At 44.6% G+C, this 23,409-nt stretch overlaps 2 protein-coding genes across 7 annotated transcripts in view; both read left to right on the top strand.

The window, feature by feature from the left end:
• The window catches only part of ACAD10 (acyl-CoA dehydrogenase family member 10), a 95,198-nt gene extending 90,322 nt beyond the window's left edge, over nt 1-4,876 (top strand). For all 6 annotated transcript variants that reach the window (XM_029571674.1, XM_029571678.1, XM_029571677.1 and 3 more), the window contains one exon: nt 3,772-4,876. In XM_029571674.1, the coding sequence (XP_029427534.1) occupies nt 3,772-3,906 (135 nt within the window). In that variant the 3' untranslated portion in view covers nt 3,907-4,876. The remainder of the gene's footprint in view (nt 1-3,771) is intronic.
• A 13,984-nt stretch (nt 4,877-18,860) lies between these two features.
• Nucleotides 18,861-23,409, top strand: part of ALDH2 (aldehyde dehydrogenase 2 family member) — a 45,339-nt gene continuing 40,790 nt past the window's right edge. Inside the window, exon 1 of the mRNA XM_029619183.1 lies at nt 18,861-19,129. Coding sequence (XP_029475043.1) covers nt 19,001-19,129 — 129 coding nt within the window. The 5' untranslated portion in view covers nt 18,861-19,000. The remainder of the gene's footprint in view (nt 19,130-23,409) is intronic.

Below are 23,409 nucleotides of genomic sequence, written 5' to 3' on the forward strand. Positions count from 1 at the left end.
ATGCATATCACCCCAAGCCTCTCTCCAGTCACACACATCTGCCCACTCGCATACATCCAAATCCCAGCTCACTCACACCCCGTGTAGTAAGGTCTCCTCTGCCTTCAGTGGTTCAGGAACACAGCTGCTGCTTCAGATTCTGTATTCTGTCTGTAGTGTTCTACTCCTCTCATGAATGAAGTCCTTTAAGAGAGAAGCCTCACCTCCACTATCCACCTCTTCTCTAGTCCCGGCAATACCTCTGCAGTGAAGCGGCTTAGGAGTAATGTGGCTAACTGTAATCACTTTGTGATTTGATATGGATCCGAAGCAGGCACAAACCCTGCAAACAAAGAAGCACAAGCAGCTCTTAGTTTTCTCAATCCAATAAACACTGCTGTTTGTAATCTTCTTGCATTTCTATCCAGTTTGAAGCTTATGAAGTATTTAATACTCAGCAATTCACCAAACACTGCCAGTTCCTGGCCTGCTCCATCCTTCTGTGAGTCTGCACACCTATACATAGTGTGCAGAGAGCCTCTACCTACCCTTCACTTGAGATTCCAGATGCAGAGCCTGCTTCCCTTTGCTAGTCACCTGACTTAGTATCTCCTCACTGTGGCTTGCTGGGAGTTGTAGTTCTTACAGGCCATTAGTGGCCAATTTATTTGCCCATATGGAGCATACACCCCATCACACCCTACACCCCTTTTCCCACTCTCCCAATCACTCCCTGCACCCTTTTTCCCCACTCTCCCCTCATCAATTGACATAGCCACCCACTTCCCACTCACCCACACACATAGAAACATGGTGGAAGAACACGTCCAACAACCCTACCCAGTCCTCACATCCACACCAACTACTCAGCTCTACAATCTCTACCAGTCCCTCAAACATCCCCTGTGCTTATCCCATGCTTTCTTGAATTCAGATTCCGATTTTTGCTTCCACTGAAAGGCCGTTCCCTGCATCCACTACCCTCTCTGCAAAGAAATATTTCCTAAGATTACTCCTGATTCTACATCCTTTCACCCTCATCCCATGACCCCTCGTTCTAGAGCGTCCATTCCATTGAGAGAGGCTCACCTCCTATGCATGGAAACCATTGAGATATTTAAATGTCTCTATCATATCTCCCCTGTCTTGCCTTTCTCCTCTAGGGTTACATGTTTAGATCTTTAAGTCTATCCCCATATGCTTTAGAACGAAGACCACTGACTCATTTTAGTAGCCTCCCTCTGGACCGACTCCATCCTGTTTATATCCTTTTCAAGGTGCAGTGTCCAAGTGAGGTCTCACCAGGAACCTTTACAATCAGGGAGTCCCTAATGCATATGAGTGAAATTAGACCAGTAAGTTTCGGTCCAATTTGGGTCAGACCTTTCCTTCATTAATAGGAGTAATGGTAACATAAGGGGAGTATCATCAGCACCTTGTCTGCAAAGACTGCTTGTAATATTTGAAATAATATAGGACATAACCATAGACCAGTTGATGGTAAAATTAGTAAAAGGGGCACCAGATTCTTACACTGGGGCTTATCACCTCATTTGTTTTGCTGATCATTCTTCTCCCTATCCAGCCAAGCATTTCTCTGGATTTTGCCATTTCCTTATCCATTTGTTTGGCCATCTTAAAACATACACCCCACTTATTCACATACTGCAAGCACCCACACAGCCCCCATCCATGGACATCACCTGCTCACACACCCTCCATTCCCTATCCACTCTAACATACACACACACACACCCCCCCCCAACCACAAACCCACCCACTACCACAGCCCAGCCAGCCAGTAAGCCCCATGTGGGGTTGCATTAGGAGTTCAAAATTCCCACAGGATTGGAGGAGCTCTTTTGTATATAGGGGAGAAGTTAGTGGGAGAAAGGAAGGGAGTCTGAAGTTACACCCCACTATCTAGGTTTCCTGTCATTCAGTGACTGGCTTTTCCTCTGTTAGCACTATAATTTGATGCCAGACACCCACAAGTAATTTGAGGGTGAATTGCAGGTTTCTTGCCCCTAGGGAGGAGGAAAATGGCCCTTCTCAGACGGTCTCTTAAGTATATTTTGGAGCTGCTCATGGAATGGGATTTCCCTGCAGAAATTACAAAGAAACTGTTTCCTTTCCAGTAAACCTCTTTTCTCTCCAGAAAGATGTCTGCTCCTGCATCTAGCACTGAAGGTCCTTAGGAAGCATTACAACATAGCTGACTGTCCAGGCTGCACTGTACCCTTTTCACTTTAGCAGTCCTGATCATGGCTTTTTTATTGCTAATGCTGCCTGCTTTTTAGCAGGTACATTGAAGTCAGTATCTATCACCTGTAGTCCACTGACCATTTGATCAGAAAGGTTAAGAATCAAAAAGCCACAGATCTGCTCCTGCTCCTCAGACGCGTGTGCAACACAGACGTAGAACATCTCCCTCCTGGTTTATTTTGGTATCTGTCAATTTCATGAAATTCTAGACTCGCAGTACATGATTGTATTGCTTAGCTAACTGGTGCTGTAAGCTGTTATGGGATAGGGACCTGGAGACATGTTTAATTTCAAAATTTCTGTATCACGAATCTAGGCTGCGAGATGCATGCACAGTGGTGTACAAACACTACAAAGTGATGTGTAAAGTATGATCTGTTGTGTGCCATAATATTTACATTTACTAAAATGTGTTTGATATGATGCATCATATGTAAATGATTTTTTCAGTGATATGGGCTTTTTTATTAAGAGCTTTTTAATAGCGGTGTGAACCACTTTTTTAAAATATATATTTGATATGGGTTAGTGAGACTTCATCAGTGTAATATTTACAGTGACAGTGCTGTATTAATAACAGACATTATGAGGTTCCTGTTTAAAGGGTCTGTCCAGGTAACTTTTGGTGTTATTCAGACAAACTACGATTTGAATTTCCTGCCCTTGTCAGCAGCAAACTTTTATCCAGTTACATGTCTAAAACTTAGCCAGATAAACAGAGGCAGGACGAGGGAGAGAGGGCATTCAGGAGCCGTGGCTAAAATGTATCCAGCTAGCACCGATATTCAGCACTACCTGGATAAAGCATAGCAGGGTAAGTCTGCTTGGAAATATCACGGTCGCTATCCTAACATTAATTTTACCCGGATATATTCAGCGGCCGGACCTACCCAGCTAAAATTCCTCAGGTACCTTTCTTGCTCACTGGCCAGCTGAATATCAACCTCTGTAATTCTCCGTAGAGCTTTGTGAACATCATGAAGGCAGTTTTCAAATGCCACTTACCCATGTGAATTGGCTGCATGAAACTTGCCCATCTCTTACTTTTATCCTGCAGTCAGAGCAGGGGGTTCTGAGGGGGTATTTAGGTGGGGGGGAAGGGAAGTAAGGTGCCTAGATTTAATTTGCAACTACATGTGTTGTGTTGTATGGAAAAGGACCTGCTGAGAAAGCAGGCTTAGGTCTCTGCAGGCACTTTGCATCTGGGGGGGGTCTGTTCATATTTTCCCTTTGAGAATTGGTGCCTTGTCCCTGCAGACTCTGCTTCCATGCGGGCAGATTTGAAACTTGTGCCACAAGGTGGGAGAAGGATTTACCTACATGTATCTTATTTTGTATTATAATGTTTACATTACTTCACTAAGATCTTCTACTTCGATCGATACTTATAAACCATTGTGATGGTGAAACCGAATGACGGTATATAAAACTCGATAAATAAAATAAAAAAATAAATGCAAATGTACGCTTTATTAACAGAGCTGCGTTGTTGCATTCAGTTTTTTGTAAACTCGTTTCCTTTTGCAGGCCTTTGGCGGTGCCGGTCTCAGCAGTGATTACCCACTGGCTCAGTTTTTTGCCTGGGCGCGCGCCCTCCGTCTGGCCGATGGCCCCGATGAAGTCCACAGCGTTACCGTAGCTAAAATGGAGCTGAAACGTTAAAGCATTTTCCTGCCGATTAGAACAAAAGAATCCGTAATGATGCACATAAAAGGCAGAAGAGGAATAATCAATGCAGCATTATAGCCAAAAAAAAAAAAAAAAACAACCTTCAAGTTGCTTTCCTTGAAAGGTCAAAGCAGCAGTGCCTTCCGCTCTTGGCAAAGGGTGAAGAAGTCACCCTATCTCAGGATTTAAAAAAAAAAAAAAAGTGGCTCAGAGAAATGGGCCAGTGTGACTAGTCTTCCTGCTCCTTGCATCATGCCGATGACTACTGGTGGGGCGCCTCAGGATGAGGAAGAGGACAGGCCTGCCAGCCTTTCGTGATATTCTTGTTAAAAGCAAAAACCCACATTTATTTTCTCCAATGGAACAATTTTGGGAAAATGTGATTTTATATCATCAATGTAGCAAAAGCTGCCCTGTTGGGGAAAGATTTTACATTTTTGCCATATGTACAAGGCATTATTAAGGTGTGTGTCAAATTTCTCTTACTCTCTAGCCACCAAATAAGGTTTCACTTTTATGGTTGAGCTGGACAAAACTCAGAAAATGTCTTATTTACAAAGAATGTTTAATCAACAAAAACCAACTGATTGAGAATTCTGACCTGGGACGGGGTCTGCTTTTGGAGGCAGATGGGGGGAGGAGGGAAGCAGGACCCCAGTGCTACAAGGGACCCCTGTGGCAAAGCCGAGTGTTGTTACCAAGCTAGAGCTTCAGGGTGCCTGTCACTGGGGCTGACCAGGACCACTTCTTAGTTTCTGTCCTGGGCCCCACTATATATCTAACACTATCTGAGTGTCAGTTTTTATTTCTGCTGTGTTCCAGGTGTGTGTAGCCCCTCTACTACACTAATGAATTAATCTGACTTTCAAAGAATATGAATGGGAGAAAATAGCCTTATTTTCTGCAATTTTGATTCAGATTTGCAATTGAAGCATGATCTATTGTAATAAAAAATTAAAATGTATTTGCCTCAGTTTTGTTGAATTGTTTCTGATTGATAGGCAAAAGATGTATTGGGGTAATGCTAAGTGTTTAGTTGATACTAACACCCCCCTCTCCTCCAAACAATACAGCATGTTGTACTCCATAGCAGTTGACACTTTTTTATTAATCCAAATTCAGGCAGCAGAAATTACATTTTTAGGATTGGTTCAGGAATCTAATAAGACAATTTTGACAGAATCATGTAGAAAGAATGGAACATTGAAGATTCCTCAAAGTATCAACAGAGACCTACAGGAAGAAGAGACCTAGGGCAAGAGAGTGATACTGATCTATAATGAAGCCAGAACAGGCACTATGCCTAATCCAGTATAGAGGATAATTCTATACCAGTTTGACATTTTAGCTTTTACTGTAAGCCACACCTAAATAAGGTATAGCTTGGGTGTTTTTACCTAATAGTTTAGTAGGCACATCTTTATTTCTTTTTTAAATGCAAAACAAAAGTTGTGTTGTCTCATATTGCACAGTTACACAGTGGTTGTCTTCAAACAGTTCCTGCTTATCTCTTTGATGATCATAAATTGTATGGGGAAGGAGACACAGTCACAGGGCATCAGTAGAAAGGTTACTTTATAAAAACAGTTTAATACAACTCTATGCTAGCAAAAATATATCAGGATGAACAAAATTACAGTAATAAGTAACAGACTATAGCATATATGTAAAAAGGTAATAGAAGAAAAATTATTGCTAACATGCTTTTGTAATGAATGATAAGGAAAAGAGATACAATGAGATACACATACTAAATCAAAGGCTGATGTCCCTTGTTCCAGTTCATGAGAGGCAAGTGGTGCAGCCTTGTATTGTCCCAAGGAGTTGGTGTAAAGTTTGAGGAAATCAGGTATGAGGATGAACTGCACAAGGGACAGATCTGAGTTTAGCTGTCTTCAGTCCATTCCGATGAATTATGACTGGGGATGGGGCTTTATATTGTGTGGTACATAGATATGCACAGCTCTGATTTCTTTATCTCAAGCAGTCCTGAGCTATAAATCATATTTTCTGCTCTGTGTTTCACTTTTGGGGACTATTTTGTCCCTGAATATATATATATCAAGATTTCTTCCAGTCCACTCTCCCTAAGCCTAATACACCTGATCAATGCTAATTCTTTCTAGAAAGTATAAAAGAATGCTTTGTGTGTAGCTTGCATCTATCTGGCCTAGTTTAAATGGAGAAACTTCAGCAAGTAGGGCATTGTGGTTTGCAGGATTGAGTTACTGTGATTTGCTAGTATCATATCCTGAGTTTGAAAATTGTCAGTCCTGTGAATCCGGTGTATGGCACTTTCACAGGCTGGACCACGGGACATGTAGTCTTCATGGTAGACAGAAGGAATTAGAACTTTGACCCCACAGCAGACAGGAAGAGATGGTGGTGGTATCCTAGTAGGGACACCACAGCCCTGGGAAAGAAACGTGGTATTAGAGGGGACATGCTGCTGGGACAGTGCAGCACAAGGCAATAAATGCCATGGATAGTAAAGAGCTGTAGCCAGAATGAAGTAAGAGAGAGAGAGAGACCCAGAAGTACAAGGCACAGATGAGAGAATACCATGAATAGTAGACCACCACACCTAGTGGGAATAGACATCTTATGTGTTACCTACCACAAAGTCATTCAGAATAAAAAAACAAAGGCACTTTAATGATTTAGTAAATTCAGTTCAGTATCTGGTTTTCAAGTAGTATGTATGGTTATGTTTTGCATGGTTATGTTTTGCATGTTGATGATCTCATACATTGAGACTTCATATGGTTTGTTTCAAGTTTGATAAGTTTTTTTGAGGCATTATGATTACAATCTGGTCTACTCCATACACCCATTTTTCTTTTAAAGAGGGTGGGCTAAGGGCATATGAACACATCTTTTTCACTATTATAAAATATTATTGCATTAGACGTTTATAGTGCTATACCTGATGCTAGCATGCACGTGTTTCTCTGAGTCCTGATTTTGATTCTGTTATGGCTCATAGGCTTTATTTTTTTCTGAATTATTTTCCTTTGCCTTATCCCTTCACCCATTTAGCATAAGGTCAAACAGTAAATTAGTCTGGACTCCAACTTTGCCATTGTTTGAGATTGTGGTCTTTCTCATTGCACAACTCTTTATGATGTAATTTTTTTTCCAATGTGTGCTCCTTAGCTTTGTTTTAAAATACAGTCCACCAGCACTAAAAATCACCATGTAAAAATGAAACCCTTGTATGGCGATAGTATAGTTTGCTGTCCTGTGACTTCCTGGCAGTATATATTCCACTTTGAAAACAGAGCATGAAGTTATTTTTTTATTTAATTGCATTTCCTGCCTTTCTCAAAGATCACAAAGCAAGTAAAAGACATCAAAAATTACAAGTACGGTAAAATAAAAATTTTAAATATATATATATATATATGATATACCACCTTCCATGCCTAATTTCAAAAAGCCCTCCACTACCCCAAGCAGGTAACTCACCCATCCCAAGATACCTGCCGATTGCCGACACACACTATCTCCTGTGCTCGGGCCATGTGGTTTCCTGAGTTGATATTAGACAACCTGCATTAAAAAGTGACGATACAAAACTGTCTGAGGATAGCTGCTCAGGAGAGAACACGTCCTCAGCTTTAAATTCCAGATTTGGTGTCCATGGTAAAATAAATAGATTTAGCTACATTTTTTGCAAGTACATTGCTTTCAGATAAAAAGAGAAACATGTATTAGTGTAATATTTAAATTATGTATGTATCGGTTGTTATTCACCTTGAACCTATGCAATGTGAGTGGAAGGCCAAGCCCACACCCAATGCCTGTCACCTTTCTACAGTGATCTCACCATCCCTGCAGAGTCCCCCTTCCTTTCCTCTTACATTGACTTCCTCTACAAATAGGAAACCAACACTGCAAGACAGATGCTGCTGCAGAGATCATGAGCACAGAATGGCTCACAGTCCCTATGCTGAGAGCTGGGCTTCTGGCAGCCAGCTCCTGGGGCTGCCGTGGTAGAGGATTTGCACAGGAAAACTGATGTAAGGGAGGGGGGGTGGTTGGTTGAGGCAGCATATTTTGGGGTGGGGGCAGCATATTTTGGGGTGGGGGGGTTGGTTGAGGCAGCATATTTTGTAGGTGACTAAGGTGACGAACCTCACAGCAGCCCTGAGGACAGGAGTGTTTTGCTTAAGCAGGTCTTCTGAGGAGGATTAACTAAGCTTGACGAACGGCTTCACTTTGCATACTGCTAATCCAAGCTAAAACTCATTCAAAGCAGTATATTTATATAAAATGTAACATTCACAGTAAACAATACAATAATGATATGATCAACAATATCAAACAACATACACAGAAGCAACACTCTCCAGCCTATCCTGTTCAACAACAACAACAACAACAACAAAAAAAGTATACAAAATGCTAACTAAGCCTGCAGGAGTTAAACATACTCCCTATATGACAGTAATGATAAAGTTCAAAGAACTAAAATATAGAAGTGCTACGGGCATCCTCAAGTGGAGAAAATAACAGTAAAATGTTATTTTGTGCCTGATTTGAAGCTTGGTTTGTACCAAGACAGCCCTCTGGTCTCCCATGGAGCGGAGTCTAGCAGGGAGGCCACCTGTGTCCGACTCCTGCAATACAGTGTTTCCTCTAATTTTGTTTGGGCTATGTGCACAAAACAGTCCTCATGTGAAATGTAGTGTACAAAATTGTGCGTAGTACTCTTTGAAAGCACTGTTCTGTTTTCCTTTTCTTCTCGCGTGCTGTGTTTACCCATGTGCGCTTGTTTCAGGACCTGTGTGCACACGGCTTACAGGGGAACATCAGCGCGGTGACGTCAAGATATGCTCCGCCCAGTTCAGAGAGTAGCTGAGTGTGCTGCATCTACAGAAAGTCACAGCTTCAGGTAAGTCAGCACGCTGGAGTCCAGTCTAAAGTGCAACTCTTAATACTGCCGGAACAAGCAGCAAAAAAAAGAAATAAAGTGAACAAAGTACAGGGAAATTCAGGATTTGCAAATTCATCAGGTTTTTTTTTTTTTTTTTTAGTAGCCTGACTAGGGTGATATGATGGTGACAGGCCTCAGTTTAGATGTCAAATTGGTGGATTCCAGCTAGAAAGCATCTGTTACTGTGACACAAAAGCATAGAGTAGCCCAGTCCGTCTTCATTAACTCTACCCCTGTTTGCAAGTACTGCTGAGCTGATGAGCACCAAAATCAGCATTACTTCATCTCATAGCACAGTACTATAGGCTCCAACCCACTTCTTTCCGCTCCTTATATAACCTTCTCCAAGCACATCCTTTGTGTTTTCACTGTTTCAGCACATGTACTGACAGCACTGTTCTCAAGCCAAAAAAAGTGTACAGAAAGGCAGTATTTACTGACATTTGTTAGTGAAGAGGCCCAATCCCCTTTCAGGACAGCCTTCTGAAATGTCAGTGAAAGGACCAATCGGCCAGACCTTGGGGAGAAAGAGAGCTTAGGGCAGGTCAGTCATAGGCGCCCAGCCATGTCTCCTAGGCACCTGAGGTGCTAGGGACGCACATTTTTCCATTTTAGCACGGCAGGTCATTTGAATATAACATTGGGTCCCCGGGAGAGATGGTTGGGTGCGCGTTAAGAAAGCGGGCGCTCAACATTGAGCGCCTGCTTTCTGCGCCCCAATACTACATCAGCCTGTAAGAATCTAACACATACCAGATATGGAGCAGTTAGACAAAAACCACATAAATTACAGGTTGTGGCTGGACTTCCCAAACCTGCCTTTGGGCACACCCCACTCCCCCCCAGCCAGTGAGGTTTTCAGGATCTCCAGGGTGTGCAAATTGATCTCATGCATAATCACTGTGGACATCCTGAAAACACCATCCTATTCAGAGGATGTTGTGTTCATGTCAACCAACTAGGAAAATGTTATGAAAACAAACTAGCTCATTGGTGTGCAAATTAGATTTAACCTGCTGTATTGTGTAAACAATGCTCTCTGAGACTGCTTCTGAATTGCCTCTCCTGGAATATTTCGGTGCTTCATCTAATATAAAGATCTTTCTTAAGATGCTGGTATGAAGTGCTTATTTTGGTTAAAGCACAACATAACCCTTACTCCTACCCCTAATAACTATTGCAACGACACATCAGCAGGTCTAAACCCAGCTCACCCTCCCTATTAGTGGACGAACAATCCAACACTTGGCAAATACTTCACAATGATAGCGAGGGCCGACATCAAAGGTTCAAAAAGCTCATCACTAACGTATGAACAGCTGAAGGCTGGATACAGAAGACTGGTGAAAATAAAGGTGAGGCCAGGGGTTTAACTACATTTTCAGTTTTAGAAGCCATAACAATTTCATGTATCCAAAACCTTTAAATTCAAAGGTCTTACAGGTTCTGGGCTGGCACAGCCCGTTGTGCAAACCATGCATTTGCAGGGGACAGAAGTGTCCCGCAACTGAGCTGCTGGTAGAGTTAGCAGCAGCCCAGAAACAGTTTTATCCTTTTCACTTCCCCAGGCCGGCAGGAGGAGTGGCACTCACCATAGCATCAACTTCTTATGCACAATAGCAGCCTTGCAGTATGAACCTCACACTCTGTGGGATCTGTGTGTGGCTCGTGCTGGGATCTGTGTGTGGCTCGTGCTGCGAAACTGGGCCTGTTGCACAGGAAGCGGAGGCTCTTTTAAGCACTGCTCCACCTGAGCGAGGAGGATCAGGAGGTGGTCAGGAGGATCAGGGGAGGGCAAGACTAAGAAAGACCACAGGGGGGGACAACTTCTGGAAGAAATGGAATATTGCGGGAAGAGTTTGGGGGCAAGAATGTGAGGGGAATTAGTGGGGGAGGTGGAAGAAGGCTTTTGGGGATCAGAGAAGAGTACAGGGAGAATCTTCTAGGAATAGGCGGGGGAATGTGTGAAGGGCTTTCCAGGGGTGGGAGGGGAATGGAGGGAGAGCTTTCTCAGGGTTGGGAAGAGGGAATGTGCTGGAACCTTCCAAGAGTGGGAGGGGTGTGCGTGGAGAGATTTTTTTGGGATTGAGGAAAGATTGAACCTGGGATAAAGGTGTTGCGTCCGTCGGTTGCAGGCGGCTACAACCGCTCTGCCTTACCTCTTTTCTTCCCTTTTCCTCCTCTTTGGGCAAGATGGCTACCTCCAGTACCAAGGGCCTCGGCATCTCCAGTCTAGCATGGACGTTCCAGTCTGCCATGCTCACTCCTGTGGCCTCCTAGGGCGCGCGCACTTCTCCTACACTCAAATTTATTTATTATTTATTAAAGGCTTTTATATACCGACTTTCTTGATACAAATCAAATCAACTCTGTTTACATCGAACTAAGCAGTAACTATAACTAACCAATCAACAAGAGACAATTTAAAGGAGCATAAAGTTACATTATAACAAGGATGCCTTAACTGGGAGTAGGAAATAAAGAAAGGGAGAACGAAGATAAGTACTATATACAAGGGAGGGAGGCAAGGAGCCGACCTCTTGATAGCTTGTAAGCGTGATTTGGCGTTTGTTTATTTACATAAGTGAGTGATGGAACAATTCTAAGTCAGGCTGTGGGGCTTGTAGTGGGGAAGGCTCGGCAGAACAGCCATGTCTTTAATTTCTTTTTAAAAGTTGGTAGACAGGTTTCCTGCCTGAGGTCCGGAGGCATGGCGTTCCAGATGGAGGGGCCTGCGGTAGAGAATGACCGGTTTCTGATGTTTGAGTGGTGCAAAACTTTGATTGGAGGAACATGTAAGGATCCCTTGTAGGCATCCCTTAAGGGTCTGGCCATCGAGTGTAATTTGAGAGGGTGAAGCAGATCAAGTGGGGTCTGATGGTGAATATTTTTATGGATAATTGTGAGTGATTTATGGAGAATCCTGAAGTTTACTGGGAGCCAGTGAAGATCTTTTAGAATGGGAGAAATATGCTCTCTCCGATTGGTACACGTCATGGCGGGAACCTCGGGGGCGTTCCCACCGCATGACGTCAATACCTCCAGGTATTTCAAGCCTCTGCTTCGTTACCACCATTGAGTTAGCAAGGACTTCAGTTAAGCTACTCTGACTGCTCTAAGCTGCTCGCTTAGACGCCGCTCTACACTCCAAGGGCCTCGCTCCTTCAGAAGCTCAAGACACCCGCTCCTCGGGGGTCTCTCACTTCCATCTCCCTTCGGGGCCTTACTAATTTAGACAACCGCTCCTTGGGGTCTCTCTCTCTCTCTCTCTTATTCTACAGCACCTCTGGACTACCTGGTACTCACTCCTCGAGGGCCTACCGTTCTAGTATCCTGTACCACAGACCTTTGGTCCCACCATTCTCTACCAGGAAGACACCTACACTCCTGAGAGTACCTTTGCGATCCGGTGCTCCAACGCCACCCACCAGGCTCGGCGCTGCCCGCACCTCGGGTCCCCACCTCTCTGAAACATCTGGGTGAGAATCTACTTCTGAGACTGTTGAACGTATTGGCACTTCGTAGACCTAAGTGCCTTATCTTCCTGCTTCATTCCATCTACCGACAGCAGTACAATAAAGCCTTCCATTCTATCTGTGTCTGTGTTGGGAATGAGAGAATAAGGTACTCTGACACAATATCTATGACATCATTTATTAATGTGACATCATGGTAATATACATTATTTACAGAAAGTTATTTACATACCTCATGATTGCATATGCCATCCAGCACCCTTTGTGTCATCAGCCTTGTATCGAGGAGTCAGGTCAGCAAAGGCGAGAAAGGGGTTTTCAGTGTCCAGCACTCTATACGTCTATAGAGGCAATATCTCCTACTCCTGCCGGACACAGGAAAGTCCTGCTCTTTTATACCGTGCCATAAACAAGTGTGCGTGTGAGAGAGAAATGATTGATCACTATCCCCCCATGTTATGTATCAACAGTTGCTACTACCCCAGTTGGACTCATCCTCTCCCTGGCATGTAGGCGGTTGATCAGACTGCCGTATTCCTGACAGGGAACCAGAAAGCTGAGTTGCACAACCTGTTTAACAAGAACATATTTATCCTACAGTCTGCTATCTGAGTTTAGCCTATCGCTGTGTTCCCCATGGGGCTCCTCCCCATGGGCGGAGTCATCTTCACAGTGACCAAGATCCACAATGCCACAACAGAAGGAAAAAGGACTCGGGATGGGAAGGGATGCAGAGATGAGAGGGGGACCATGAATAGAAAGGTGACAAGTGGAAGGAGAGGGAGAAATGTCCCATGATGGGGGAGAAAGGACCCTGGTTTTGGAAGGAGGACAGAAATGAGGAATGAAGGAGAGAGCATACGAGAGAGGACAGAACGGAGGAGGAGAGGGGACAGACAGGCAGGAAGTGGAAGCAAAGGAGAGAAAGTATTAGAGAAAGAAAGGGAGAGAACTGAAACAGAAAAGAAAAAAGGAACAGAGGCAAGACCAGAGAATGAGAAAAAGAGAGACACAGAGCCAAAAAAACTGAGCCAGGAACAGCAAAGACTGGAAACAGCTTTATTATCTGATAGGATATTAATAAGCCTTCAGTGTAAGACAGCCTGGCACTCTGTCTCCCGCACAGAATTTCCCTGTTGTTAACAGCTGGATTTTGTTGGCCGATTTGATTTTTTTCTGGTGCATAACTAATTCTCCTCTCAGCAGGAAATAACCCCCAGGCCTGAGGCTTGTGTAACGGATTTGAAATATTTTGCAGGAACAAAATTTCAAGACTGTGTTTTTAAGAATGTTTTGGGAAATAAGATTCCTACAATTTTCCATTGGGGACATCCACTGGTCAACCACAATGCCCCCTCCCCACATCCCAAATGAACAAGTGTCCCAGATTCCCCCACCAGAAATATGTAAACGCCTTTCAGACGTTCATAAGGTTATTGCCAGGGAAAAAAAAAAAGCAAACCCTGTGAAGGGCTCTGTTAGAGTCCAGCGGGGGAGGGGGATACAGCACCATAACCGTTTGTGCAGGGTAGAAAACCAGGTAGGGTCCTTCGTTTTCAGTTTAAGCTCATTTTTACCCATACATTCCGGGATTTTTTCCCAAAGGTGACAAACAGTTTAAAAATGATGTTCACCCTAATTTTAGGCTGATTAAAAAAAAAAAGATGCTCCAGAGCCTCAGATGCAGCATTTCTAGACCTCCCGCCACTGCTGGAAGCCAAAGCCAGTGCCCTGGCTCACGTCCCACCTCCTCACCCCCTAAGCAGCCGAAGGGCCAGCTGCCTGGTGCCTCGAATGCATTTGAAGCAGGCTTTGCCCACCAGGAGTACTTCCCGGCAGCCTCCCTAGTGCCGCAGAGCACGGACTCGTTAGTAAGCTGCTGCCGAGGGAGAGGAGCGAAGCCTGGAGCCACCACCGGTGAAGGATAAATGCTCTTCCAGTGTGGGGGAATGACGGGGGAGAGGAGTGAGATTGTTGGTGGCGAGGGGGAGAGAGAACGGGACATGCCGAGTGGGAGAATCTGCTTAATATTTTACTGTCCTGGCTTCTATCCACAAAAATAAATTCCGATATTTACCCGGAAAAATAACGAGTCACTTTTTTTTTTTTCCAAGTGATTTTCTGTTTTTGTTCTTGTCATAGTAAACTCGGATACATTCCTGGGAAAAATAAAGAACAATAAAAACCAAAAATTAAAGTCCTCCCATCACAACATCTGGGGGGTTTGGTTGTACAGAAAAGGAAACAGGTTAGGAAGTGAAGGGCCCTCCACCTGCATGCAGCCAGGATTAAACATACAGTGCACAGATGCCTCCCCTGCCCCCAACTCTTCCCCGGCAGCGGGGGCTCACGTGGGAGATCAGAGGCCAAGGTAGCTCCTGTCGGGATCTTCCCAATGGGGGGAAGGCCCATAGGGTATCCTGCAGGCTTTTTACACAAACCCAGCAGAAAGAACACACAGGCGCACAGTTGCTGCTGCCGTTTGAAAATGTAAACCTGCCACCTGGTAGTTCAGCAAAACTAAAGACCTGGGTAACTGGAACATCTGTGGGACAAGAATCCTCTCTGCAAAGCACAACAGCTGCACGGTGCAGACAGTTCAGTGACAGAAATCCCGCTCTGAATTTGCTGCTATTGTTAGGGCCAGGGCCCCTATGAAGGATAGCAGGGGCGTCTCCAAGGTGAGGTGAGAGGAGGCAGGGGGTACTGGGAAATGGGACAAACCAGGGGGGTGGCTCCATTCTCCTCTTGCCTAAGAGTGGCCACAGATTAAAAGCTGGCGCTGCTGGGGAGCTGAGCTGGGAATCGGGAGAGGAGCAAGGATTGGGTAACTGAGCCAAAAGGGAGGCCCGGACAAAGAAACTCATGGAGTTTGGAGGGGCCATGCACCCCTTGCCCCCTCTATCCCTTTCCAAATGCCACCCACCTCTGCCTTCTGCTGCCCTTCCATTTCATTAGGCCCGGGTGCTGTCTCCCATGGGATAAAATTAAGGGGCAGGATTATTTTTTGTGAACAGTTTGAGGCTGACCCTAGCCCAGGGCCGCTGCAAGGGAAATTAGGCACCCCCCACCCAATTAAAAATGATGCCTTTACAGTAGATGTAACATGCCTGAGAATCTAGTCTCACTGCCTCCTGCTACTTCCTTCTCTTTTCTCACCCCCCTCCTGCCTCTTCTCTCCATCATGACCCCCTCTTCCCTCACAATCTTTCCCAGTCCTGGTCACCTCTCTCCCCTTCCCAGTCTGTGTTCCCACTCCCAACCCCTCTGCCTCTCTCCCAGATCATGTCCCCTTCCTCTAACTCCTTCCGTACCCCCAGCCCATGTTCCCTCTCTCAGCCATATCCCTCCAACTCCTCATAGCGTGTATCCACTCTGCTCCCAGCTTTTCTTCCCATCACTAAGCCCCATCCCATCCTTTCTTCAAGCTCCTCACCGCACTATTCTCTCTCCCAGGCAGCGACCCCTTTCACGTGCACTCACCCCTCTTCTGGTTCTTCTCTCAGCCCCTCTCTCCCAGCCTTCTTCCCTTTCTCAGTCTGTCGCTGTTCCCTGTCTAGCAATAACTCATCTGTCCTCCACAGCTGCTGCTCCTTTCTCCCCAGGTAGCCCATTGATCAGGCATTCTTAGCCAACTTAAAGGCCACAGGGGGAGGCACAAACTGTAACAGAGAGGGAGACAGGAGCATACCTGGGAACTTTTGAGTTCTGGTCATACTCAGTGGATTAGCAGGGAAGAGGGGAGGCAGGGATGAGTATGTCACCCTTCTTCCTTCCCTTGAACCGATCCCAGCACACTTCCTCCTCCCCAGGCCTGGCCTCAGCATTACACTTCACCCAATCCACAACAGTTTTATTAATATCCCACTCCCGCAGCATTCCCCTCCTGTCACTAACACTCATCCAGTCCATGCTGCCTTTTGGGGGTGGGGGGCAGAAGAGAGCGTGGCTAAAGCGGGAGTAGGCAAAGTGGGTCCTGGAGTGCCTCAGCAACCAGGTCTGGTTTTCAGGATATCCGCAATGACCATACATGAGATAGATGTGCATGCATTGGCTCTGTTGTATGCAAATATATTTCATGAATATTCTTTGGAAGAATAAGGGATCTATGTCTGCTCCGTTCTCGCCTTTTCAGTTTTCTCTCTGACTCCATCTGCTGGACGGGAGGCATAACCCAGCAGTCTGGACTGATCCTGGTACGTACAGGGAAGGGATCTATGTCTGCTCCGTTCTCCCCTCCTGTCCCTAAATAATGGCAGGTGTTGGTGCTGAATCAGGAAGAGTAGGGGCTGTGCTTTGCTCTGCAATGTCAGTCTCATCCTCTTTCCCCCTTTCTAAATGACCGAGGGAGTGGGGAGGGCGTTGAATCATAGATCAGAGTAGCTCTTTATTGGTCTTTACAATCTGCTCAGGACTGACCCCCTCCTCCGTTCCGTGCACGCTGCTCGAGAGAGAGAGCAGGAACCAGAGAGCTGGTTCTATTGCCTGAGACTCGGCCCTGTCCAACAGAGGGAGCTCCCGATCCGTAAGGGTCAAACCTCTCCTCAAAAAACCCAACCTTCCCACGACTGATCCTGCTAACTACAGACCTATAGCAAACCTTCCTATGTTAGCCAAAATTATGGAGAAAGTGGTTAACCGACAACTTTCGGAATTCCTTGATGACAACAATATCCTCACCAATAACCAGTTTGGATTCCGGAAGAAAAAGAACACCGAATCACTATTAGCTACTCTAGCTGACACCATTATCTTCAATCTTGAAAAAGGACATCCTTGCCTTCTCGCACTCCTAGATCTGTCAGCAGCGTTTGACACCGTGAATCACACTAGCTTACTACAACGACTCACTGATATCGGCATCACAGGAGCAGCACTCAACTGGTTTAAATCCTTCCTAGAAAACAGAACATACAGAGTCAAAATAAATAACAAGGAATCTCATCCCATCCAAGCCAAAATGGGGGTACCACAAGGATCTTCACTCTCCCCCACCCTTTTCAACATATATCTTCTCCCACTCTGTCAACTTCTCACCGACCTCAAGCTTACCCATTTCCTATACGCAGATGACATACAAATCATCATCCCCATAACGGACACCTTACACAAGACCATGGCCTTCTGGAATAAATGCCTCACAACCATCAACGACCTTCTAACCAGCATCAACCTGGTTCTAAATACCAACAAAACGGAAATCCTTATAATAGCACCGGAAAAATCTACCCTGCTGGCCTCCAGCAAGTCTCCAGACACCTCAGGATTCACCACCTCACCGCAAGTCAGAGATCTGGGTGTTATACTAGACGACAGATTCAGCCTCAATAAATTCATCAACAATACCACTAAAGAATGCTTCTTTAAATTACAAGTCTTAAAGAAACTAAAGCCACTTCTTCGCTACAGAGATTTCCGCACAGTGCTCCAAGCCATCATTCTCCCGAAACTAGACTATTGTAATTCGCTTCTGCTGGGACTTCCCGCCTGCTCCACCAAACCCCTCCAGATGGTACTAAATGCCACAGCAAGAATTCTCACCAACGCCAAAAAAAAAGACCACATCACCCCGATCCTCCAGCACCTTCATTGGCTTCCCATTAAATACAGGATACAGTTCAAAAGCAGCATGATGATGCATAAGGCCCTTCATAGCATATCCCCACTCAACTTAACCTTCAAGCTGCAACTACATACTTCCGATAAACCAACTAGAAGAGCATACCAAAACAGATTGATTACCCAACCCGCAAAATCCTCCCTGAGAAAACGCGCTCTATCAACGGCGGGCCCGTCCCTCTGGAATTCCCTTCCACCAGACCTCCGCCTTGAGCCGTGCCATTCTACTTTTAAGGCAAAACTAAAGACTTGGCTCTTCCTGCAAGCATTCCCAGAGAGCTAAGATCCAAAACTAAACAATCCCTGTCCTTTTGTTCTAATGTATTTATCCTTATGCTTTATTTATCCAAGATTATAAATTGCCTTATTTATATGTTTATAGTTGAACCAGCTAGTTTGTTTTTTTCTTTTTACTTAGACCAAATTTTTCTGTTTTCTGTTCCAAGATTTGTTCCATGTAAACTGCCACCCGGCAGTAGTTATTACTGTTAATTGTGAACCGGAGTGATATGTATTGTATACAGGAACTCCGGTATATAAAAACCATAAATAAATAAATAAATAAGGGTGCAGGTCAGAATAATGGGGGTGCTCAAGCACCCACGGGAAACCGCGTAGCCTACAGAAATGTGCAATAGCAGAGTAATGTGAAGGTGGACTCTCGAAAGCTGGCAGAAGTGGAGGGCGCTCAAGCTAGTTTGAAAGACAGAAACACCCCAAGCACATCCGCGCCGCCACGCGCTTCTTTCGCAATGCCAGCGGCTCGTGCTCGACTGCAGCACCTACCTCGAGCCCGAGCCCGCCTCCCGGCCTTCCCATAGGGTCCCGGCGGGGCATGGCTCATCCTCATTGGTGACTGGTAGCAGAGTGGGTGGGGCGTGTGCAGTTGAGGAATTAGAAATGCTGGGAGGGGAGGGAGCGTTCTTTTTTTTCACTCCCGTGCTCGCTCGCTTGGTTGTTTTTCTTGCAGATTTTGCGCCCTTCTTTCCTCCACTTCCTGTCCTCATCCCTCACCCCTGTTCTAACAACTGCCCTTACGCTCTCGCTCTCCACCATGCTCCGGACAGTTGTCGGTAATTTTTGCTCCAGGTTTTCCCGCCTGTCTTATCCGATCCAAGCCAGCAGGTTCTCAGCCGCAGCGATCCCTGCTCCTAACCCCCAGCAGGACGTGCAGTATAACAAGGTAGGTGACCGTGCAACCCGCGCTAGAGACTGGGCTTGTGCGTGCTCCCTTTGCACGCGAACCCCTTCTGATTCGTGCATCCAAGGTTCGGGCACTGCTTAATGAAATCTTGCCAAGTTTTACGCCATATTCTGACACCAGGAAAGTATTTTAACTGGTGGGGAGAAGTAAAAGTCTCCCTTTTGTGCCCTGTTCATTGCACTAGCAGTGAATCGAGTCTTCGCAACTTTCTGCAAGTAGGATTGTTTTGGAGTTTGGCCACATATTTCAGACCTTTTTCCTATTCTGTGGCTGGTAGTGGGAAAAGATAAGCTTTGCAAACAGAATACAGACTTAAAAATATCCTGTGAATAGATTTATTTCTGATTATATAACTCTGTATTTTAACCCTAATATCCCTAGATCTTGTTTTGTACGGTAGATGTAGCTTAATATATAGGTTGTATACTAATTTCCCTGTGGCTCGGCCCCACTGCTTTGAGGCTTCCTTTTTTTGCTTTTCACAGGTTTACTTCCTGCTTTCACTAAGACTGTGTTCTCAGCTGTCAGGGGTGCTCACCTACCAGACACTTTTAGTTCATCACACCTAACTCCACAGTGAAGACAAATCTGAATAATCCTATGTACATACCGAATTGCTCAGGCTTTCTGTTGCCAGCGAAGTAACTGACTGCCTAAAAATTTACCATTTGCAAAAATGTCTTCAATAACAAATATTTTTCCTGCAATGGCTGTTGTGGCTCCGTTATTGATACAGACAAGTATATACATTTTCAGATTAAATATTCAGAAAGAAAAATTCTTTTTTTTTGTTAGTTTTTTTTTTTAATTTTGGTATCTTAGGTATTGATCCAGCAAAAATTTAATGTCATTCATCTTTTGATGCTGCACTGCCTGGTGCACCAGTTAGCTCCTTAGGGTCCTTTTGTGATACTTAGCAGTGTTAATCTTTTCCCCTCAAGTTTAATTTGAAGGATGTGATAGGGAGCACAAGGGATAATGTTTTAGCAGCTAAAGTAAACAAAATGGTTGTACTTGGGAAGTGACATCTTGTAGGATAATGTAGGGAACAATTTGAGGAAAAATAAAACATTGAGATATGCCTGTGCTTGCACCTACCAAGATGAAATAGCTGTATACATTTTTTTAAGGGTAGTTAGTCTGCTTAAGAACAAACTGCCTTAAGAAAGTGTTGCGGTTACCTACTTATTACAGATAGTGAAGCTCTAATATGTAATATAAGGTGCTTGTGACATTTCAGGTATTTAAAGTTTATTGAAGAGTTTTGCAAGGGAAATGCTAAAAGTGCAGTGCTGTGCTTTTGGGGTGTAGAAATGGTGTTTTAGGTTAGGCAGCTGCACCTTCATCATCTGTTTCCAGATATTTATATAAACTTTATTACATTTCTTTCAAACAGTCCTTAGTCAAGGAGACATTTTTCAATTTTGGTTAAATTTTCTTCTAATAAGAAAGCCACTTTGGCCCATTTATCAAATGTCATCTGAGAAGTTATTTATTTAGATTTTGAATTTGTCCCTTTGGTGCACTTCAGTAGCTTATCTCCCGATCATGCACTGTCCCCCTGGGATAGTAGAGCTGTAAGTACCCTTTGCTGGGCTTCTCTGACATGGAATGTACTTTAACAATGATCTACTTGCAATCCCCTGCGCTTTTAGGACAGATTTGGAATCCTTGACAGGCCCCGGTCAATTGGCTGTAAGACCAAGACAACTCCTCCATGCCCGCCAGCTAATCTTTAAGAACCAGCGTATGCCGAGACGTTACATCCCAAGAAATGTGGGCCTGTATAGGACCAGATACATACGGCGCTACTGTGGTAGGCCTACAGGCGTGTGTAATGACATCCAGCAGACCCAAATGCTCAGAAGGTGCTAAAGTTCTGAAACCACAGGGCACAGTCAGCTTTCCTCATACCTAAGGGCCACTCTACAGCAAGAATTTTTCCCATGGACACAAAAACGGGAGAAAGCTTAATACATGAGGCCCAACCTGTTGCAAAGAATAGAAGAAATGAGTAAAAAATCACCAGAACATATGGGGAAAGAAGCAATTGTATTTGTAAAACAGAAAAATCTTTTTTTTTTTTTTAAGGCAGTCGAAAAACAAGTGAAAAAGCATAGGGCAGCTTCTACAGCCAAGTCCCAAAGCAAAGAACATCAAGCAGCACCGTCCGAATTATGAAGAAGGCTCCTCGGCCTTTAAAAATGTTGTAGCAGAAATTTATGGGTTTGACAGTTGCTCGGTGTTGATTGATTGTAGATATTACTACCCTTCTCCATAAGTAAGAGCACGGGAGCGGCAGTTACTGCCTATGAGAGAAACATGGGGGTATGCTGCACAGCGCAGCAGATACTACCATAAGAAGTTTGCTAGGACATCCGGTCCTTTTCTGCCATCATTACTAAGTTATTGTGTAAGTAATAAGAGCACAGACAGTATGGAAAATACATAGAGCTACTTCAACAACCGCATGCAGATTAAGACCTGAGTGACACATGACTAATAAACAGAAGTGAGCTGTAAACCCAAAGATGAGATCAGTAATTGCAGCATGGGATAAATACCAGGGATCCGTGAGGGAGTGATGAGAACTGTACTAGATAAATTGGATGAAGGAGCCATGTTGTCTTTTTCTGGCATCCTGTTTCTGTGTTCTGTGACTGCTTACAAGATCGGCTCTTGGCGAGCACAGAAAATCCTGGGGGAAAAAAAAGCCAAGGGGCATCTTCTGCTGAACAGTTCTGGCGTTTTCATCTCGTGGCTATGTGTGAAGTGCTGCTGTCAGAAGGCCTGTGCGCAGAGAGACATAAGGTGCGAATAGTGTAAAACATTAGAGAACTCCAGGACCAGAGAAACACTAGCACCATGACCCTTTCAGCGAAATCATCTAGAAACCTTTTTTTTTTTTTTTTTTTTTTTAAATGACCCTGACAGAATGGCAGGGATTCTGATTGCGTGGGATGTTGCAATTCACTGCCCCTTTTTTTTTTTTTTTTTTTTTCTGGCACTGAGCTAAGGAGAGAAAACATCACCAGTGCGAACACTGCTAATAGAAGTGTCAGTACCAAGCGACTATTTTGTACTGCATGTGATCCGGAATGATAGAAGATCCTCAAGTACCATGAGATGCAAACGGAGAGCATGAAAATTTGGCAGAAAAAGAGATGTGGTCCCAGTTACCTTGGGTGCCAGCAGCTGGATGAAGACCTCTTCCAAACCCTGCCTGATCCTATCCCCTGTGCATCACCCCCCCCCCCCCCCCCCCTATAAGTTATAAAAGAAAGGAGTGGTGGACAGCCAGAGTGATGAGAGAACTCCAGTCACCTAAACCTGCCATCGTATTCTTGGTTTCTGCTGGTGCTGTTGGGGGAAAGGTTGACTGCCTCAGGTATACTTTCACGTCCAGCTTGAATTACTCGGTGGCCGGGGTTGTGCACTTCCTTTTATAGCAGTAAAGAAATTCAAGTAGTGGGACAAAATTTGGGATCTCATGATGGCATTCCTCATGTGGCCTGACAGTGGTTTCGTAGGGCAAAGGCAGACGGTGATTCTCCTTCTGGCTAGTCTCTCCAAACGTGTTTGTTTTGCATGTGCCGGACAGGACTGAACCTGGCTCTGAAGCTCAGAATATGTTGTGTATGATCTCCATCTCAAACGTAATACATGCATTGTGCCAAAGAGAGCTTCCTTCTGGCCCTCCTAGGATGTGACCATATACAGGCAACGCACAAGTCTCCTGTAATAATGTTTCCATTACCTTTCATTGGCATTCAGAGCTGATACACAGGATAGTAAGTCGCAAACAGTAACGCTCATTAATGGGGCTTTGCTTTGCACTGGTTTCCTGTTCTAAGCTTATTAAACGCAGTTGCTCAGCAACTTTCTGCCCCATACGCCAGCTCAATCTTTATCTCCCTGAGAGAATCTGTTGCCATTTACTTCCTCGTGACCGAGCAACAGACTGTTCTGGAGCTAGCATGACTTGAAAGACAGAGCCATCTATTGTACACAATCTCATGCTGCTTTTTTTTTTTTTATAAAAAAAAAAAAGGAATTGGAACCAACATGCTGTGATTTCAAAATGAGCAACTGACTTTCTTAGGCCTCTTACTCGCCGTGCTATTATCAACTGTGAGAGTCGAGGATTATGCCAATTTTAATAAAAAGCCTGGCTAGTAAGTAGAGAGGGCGTAGGGCCCATGTACTGTTGGCGGTAGTTTGTATCTTGGATGTCTGAGTAGGAGCCAGAGAGTGGCTGC

This window comes from Rhinatrema bivittatum, chromosome 11, assembly GCF_901001135.1.
Source record: "Rhinatrema bivittatum chromosome 11, aRhiBiv1.1, whole genome shotgun sequence".
Taxonomy (NCBI): Eukaryota; Metazoa; Chordata; class Amphibia; order Gymnophiona; family Rhinatrematidae; genus Rhinatrema; species Rhinatrema bivittatum.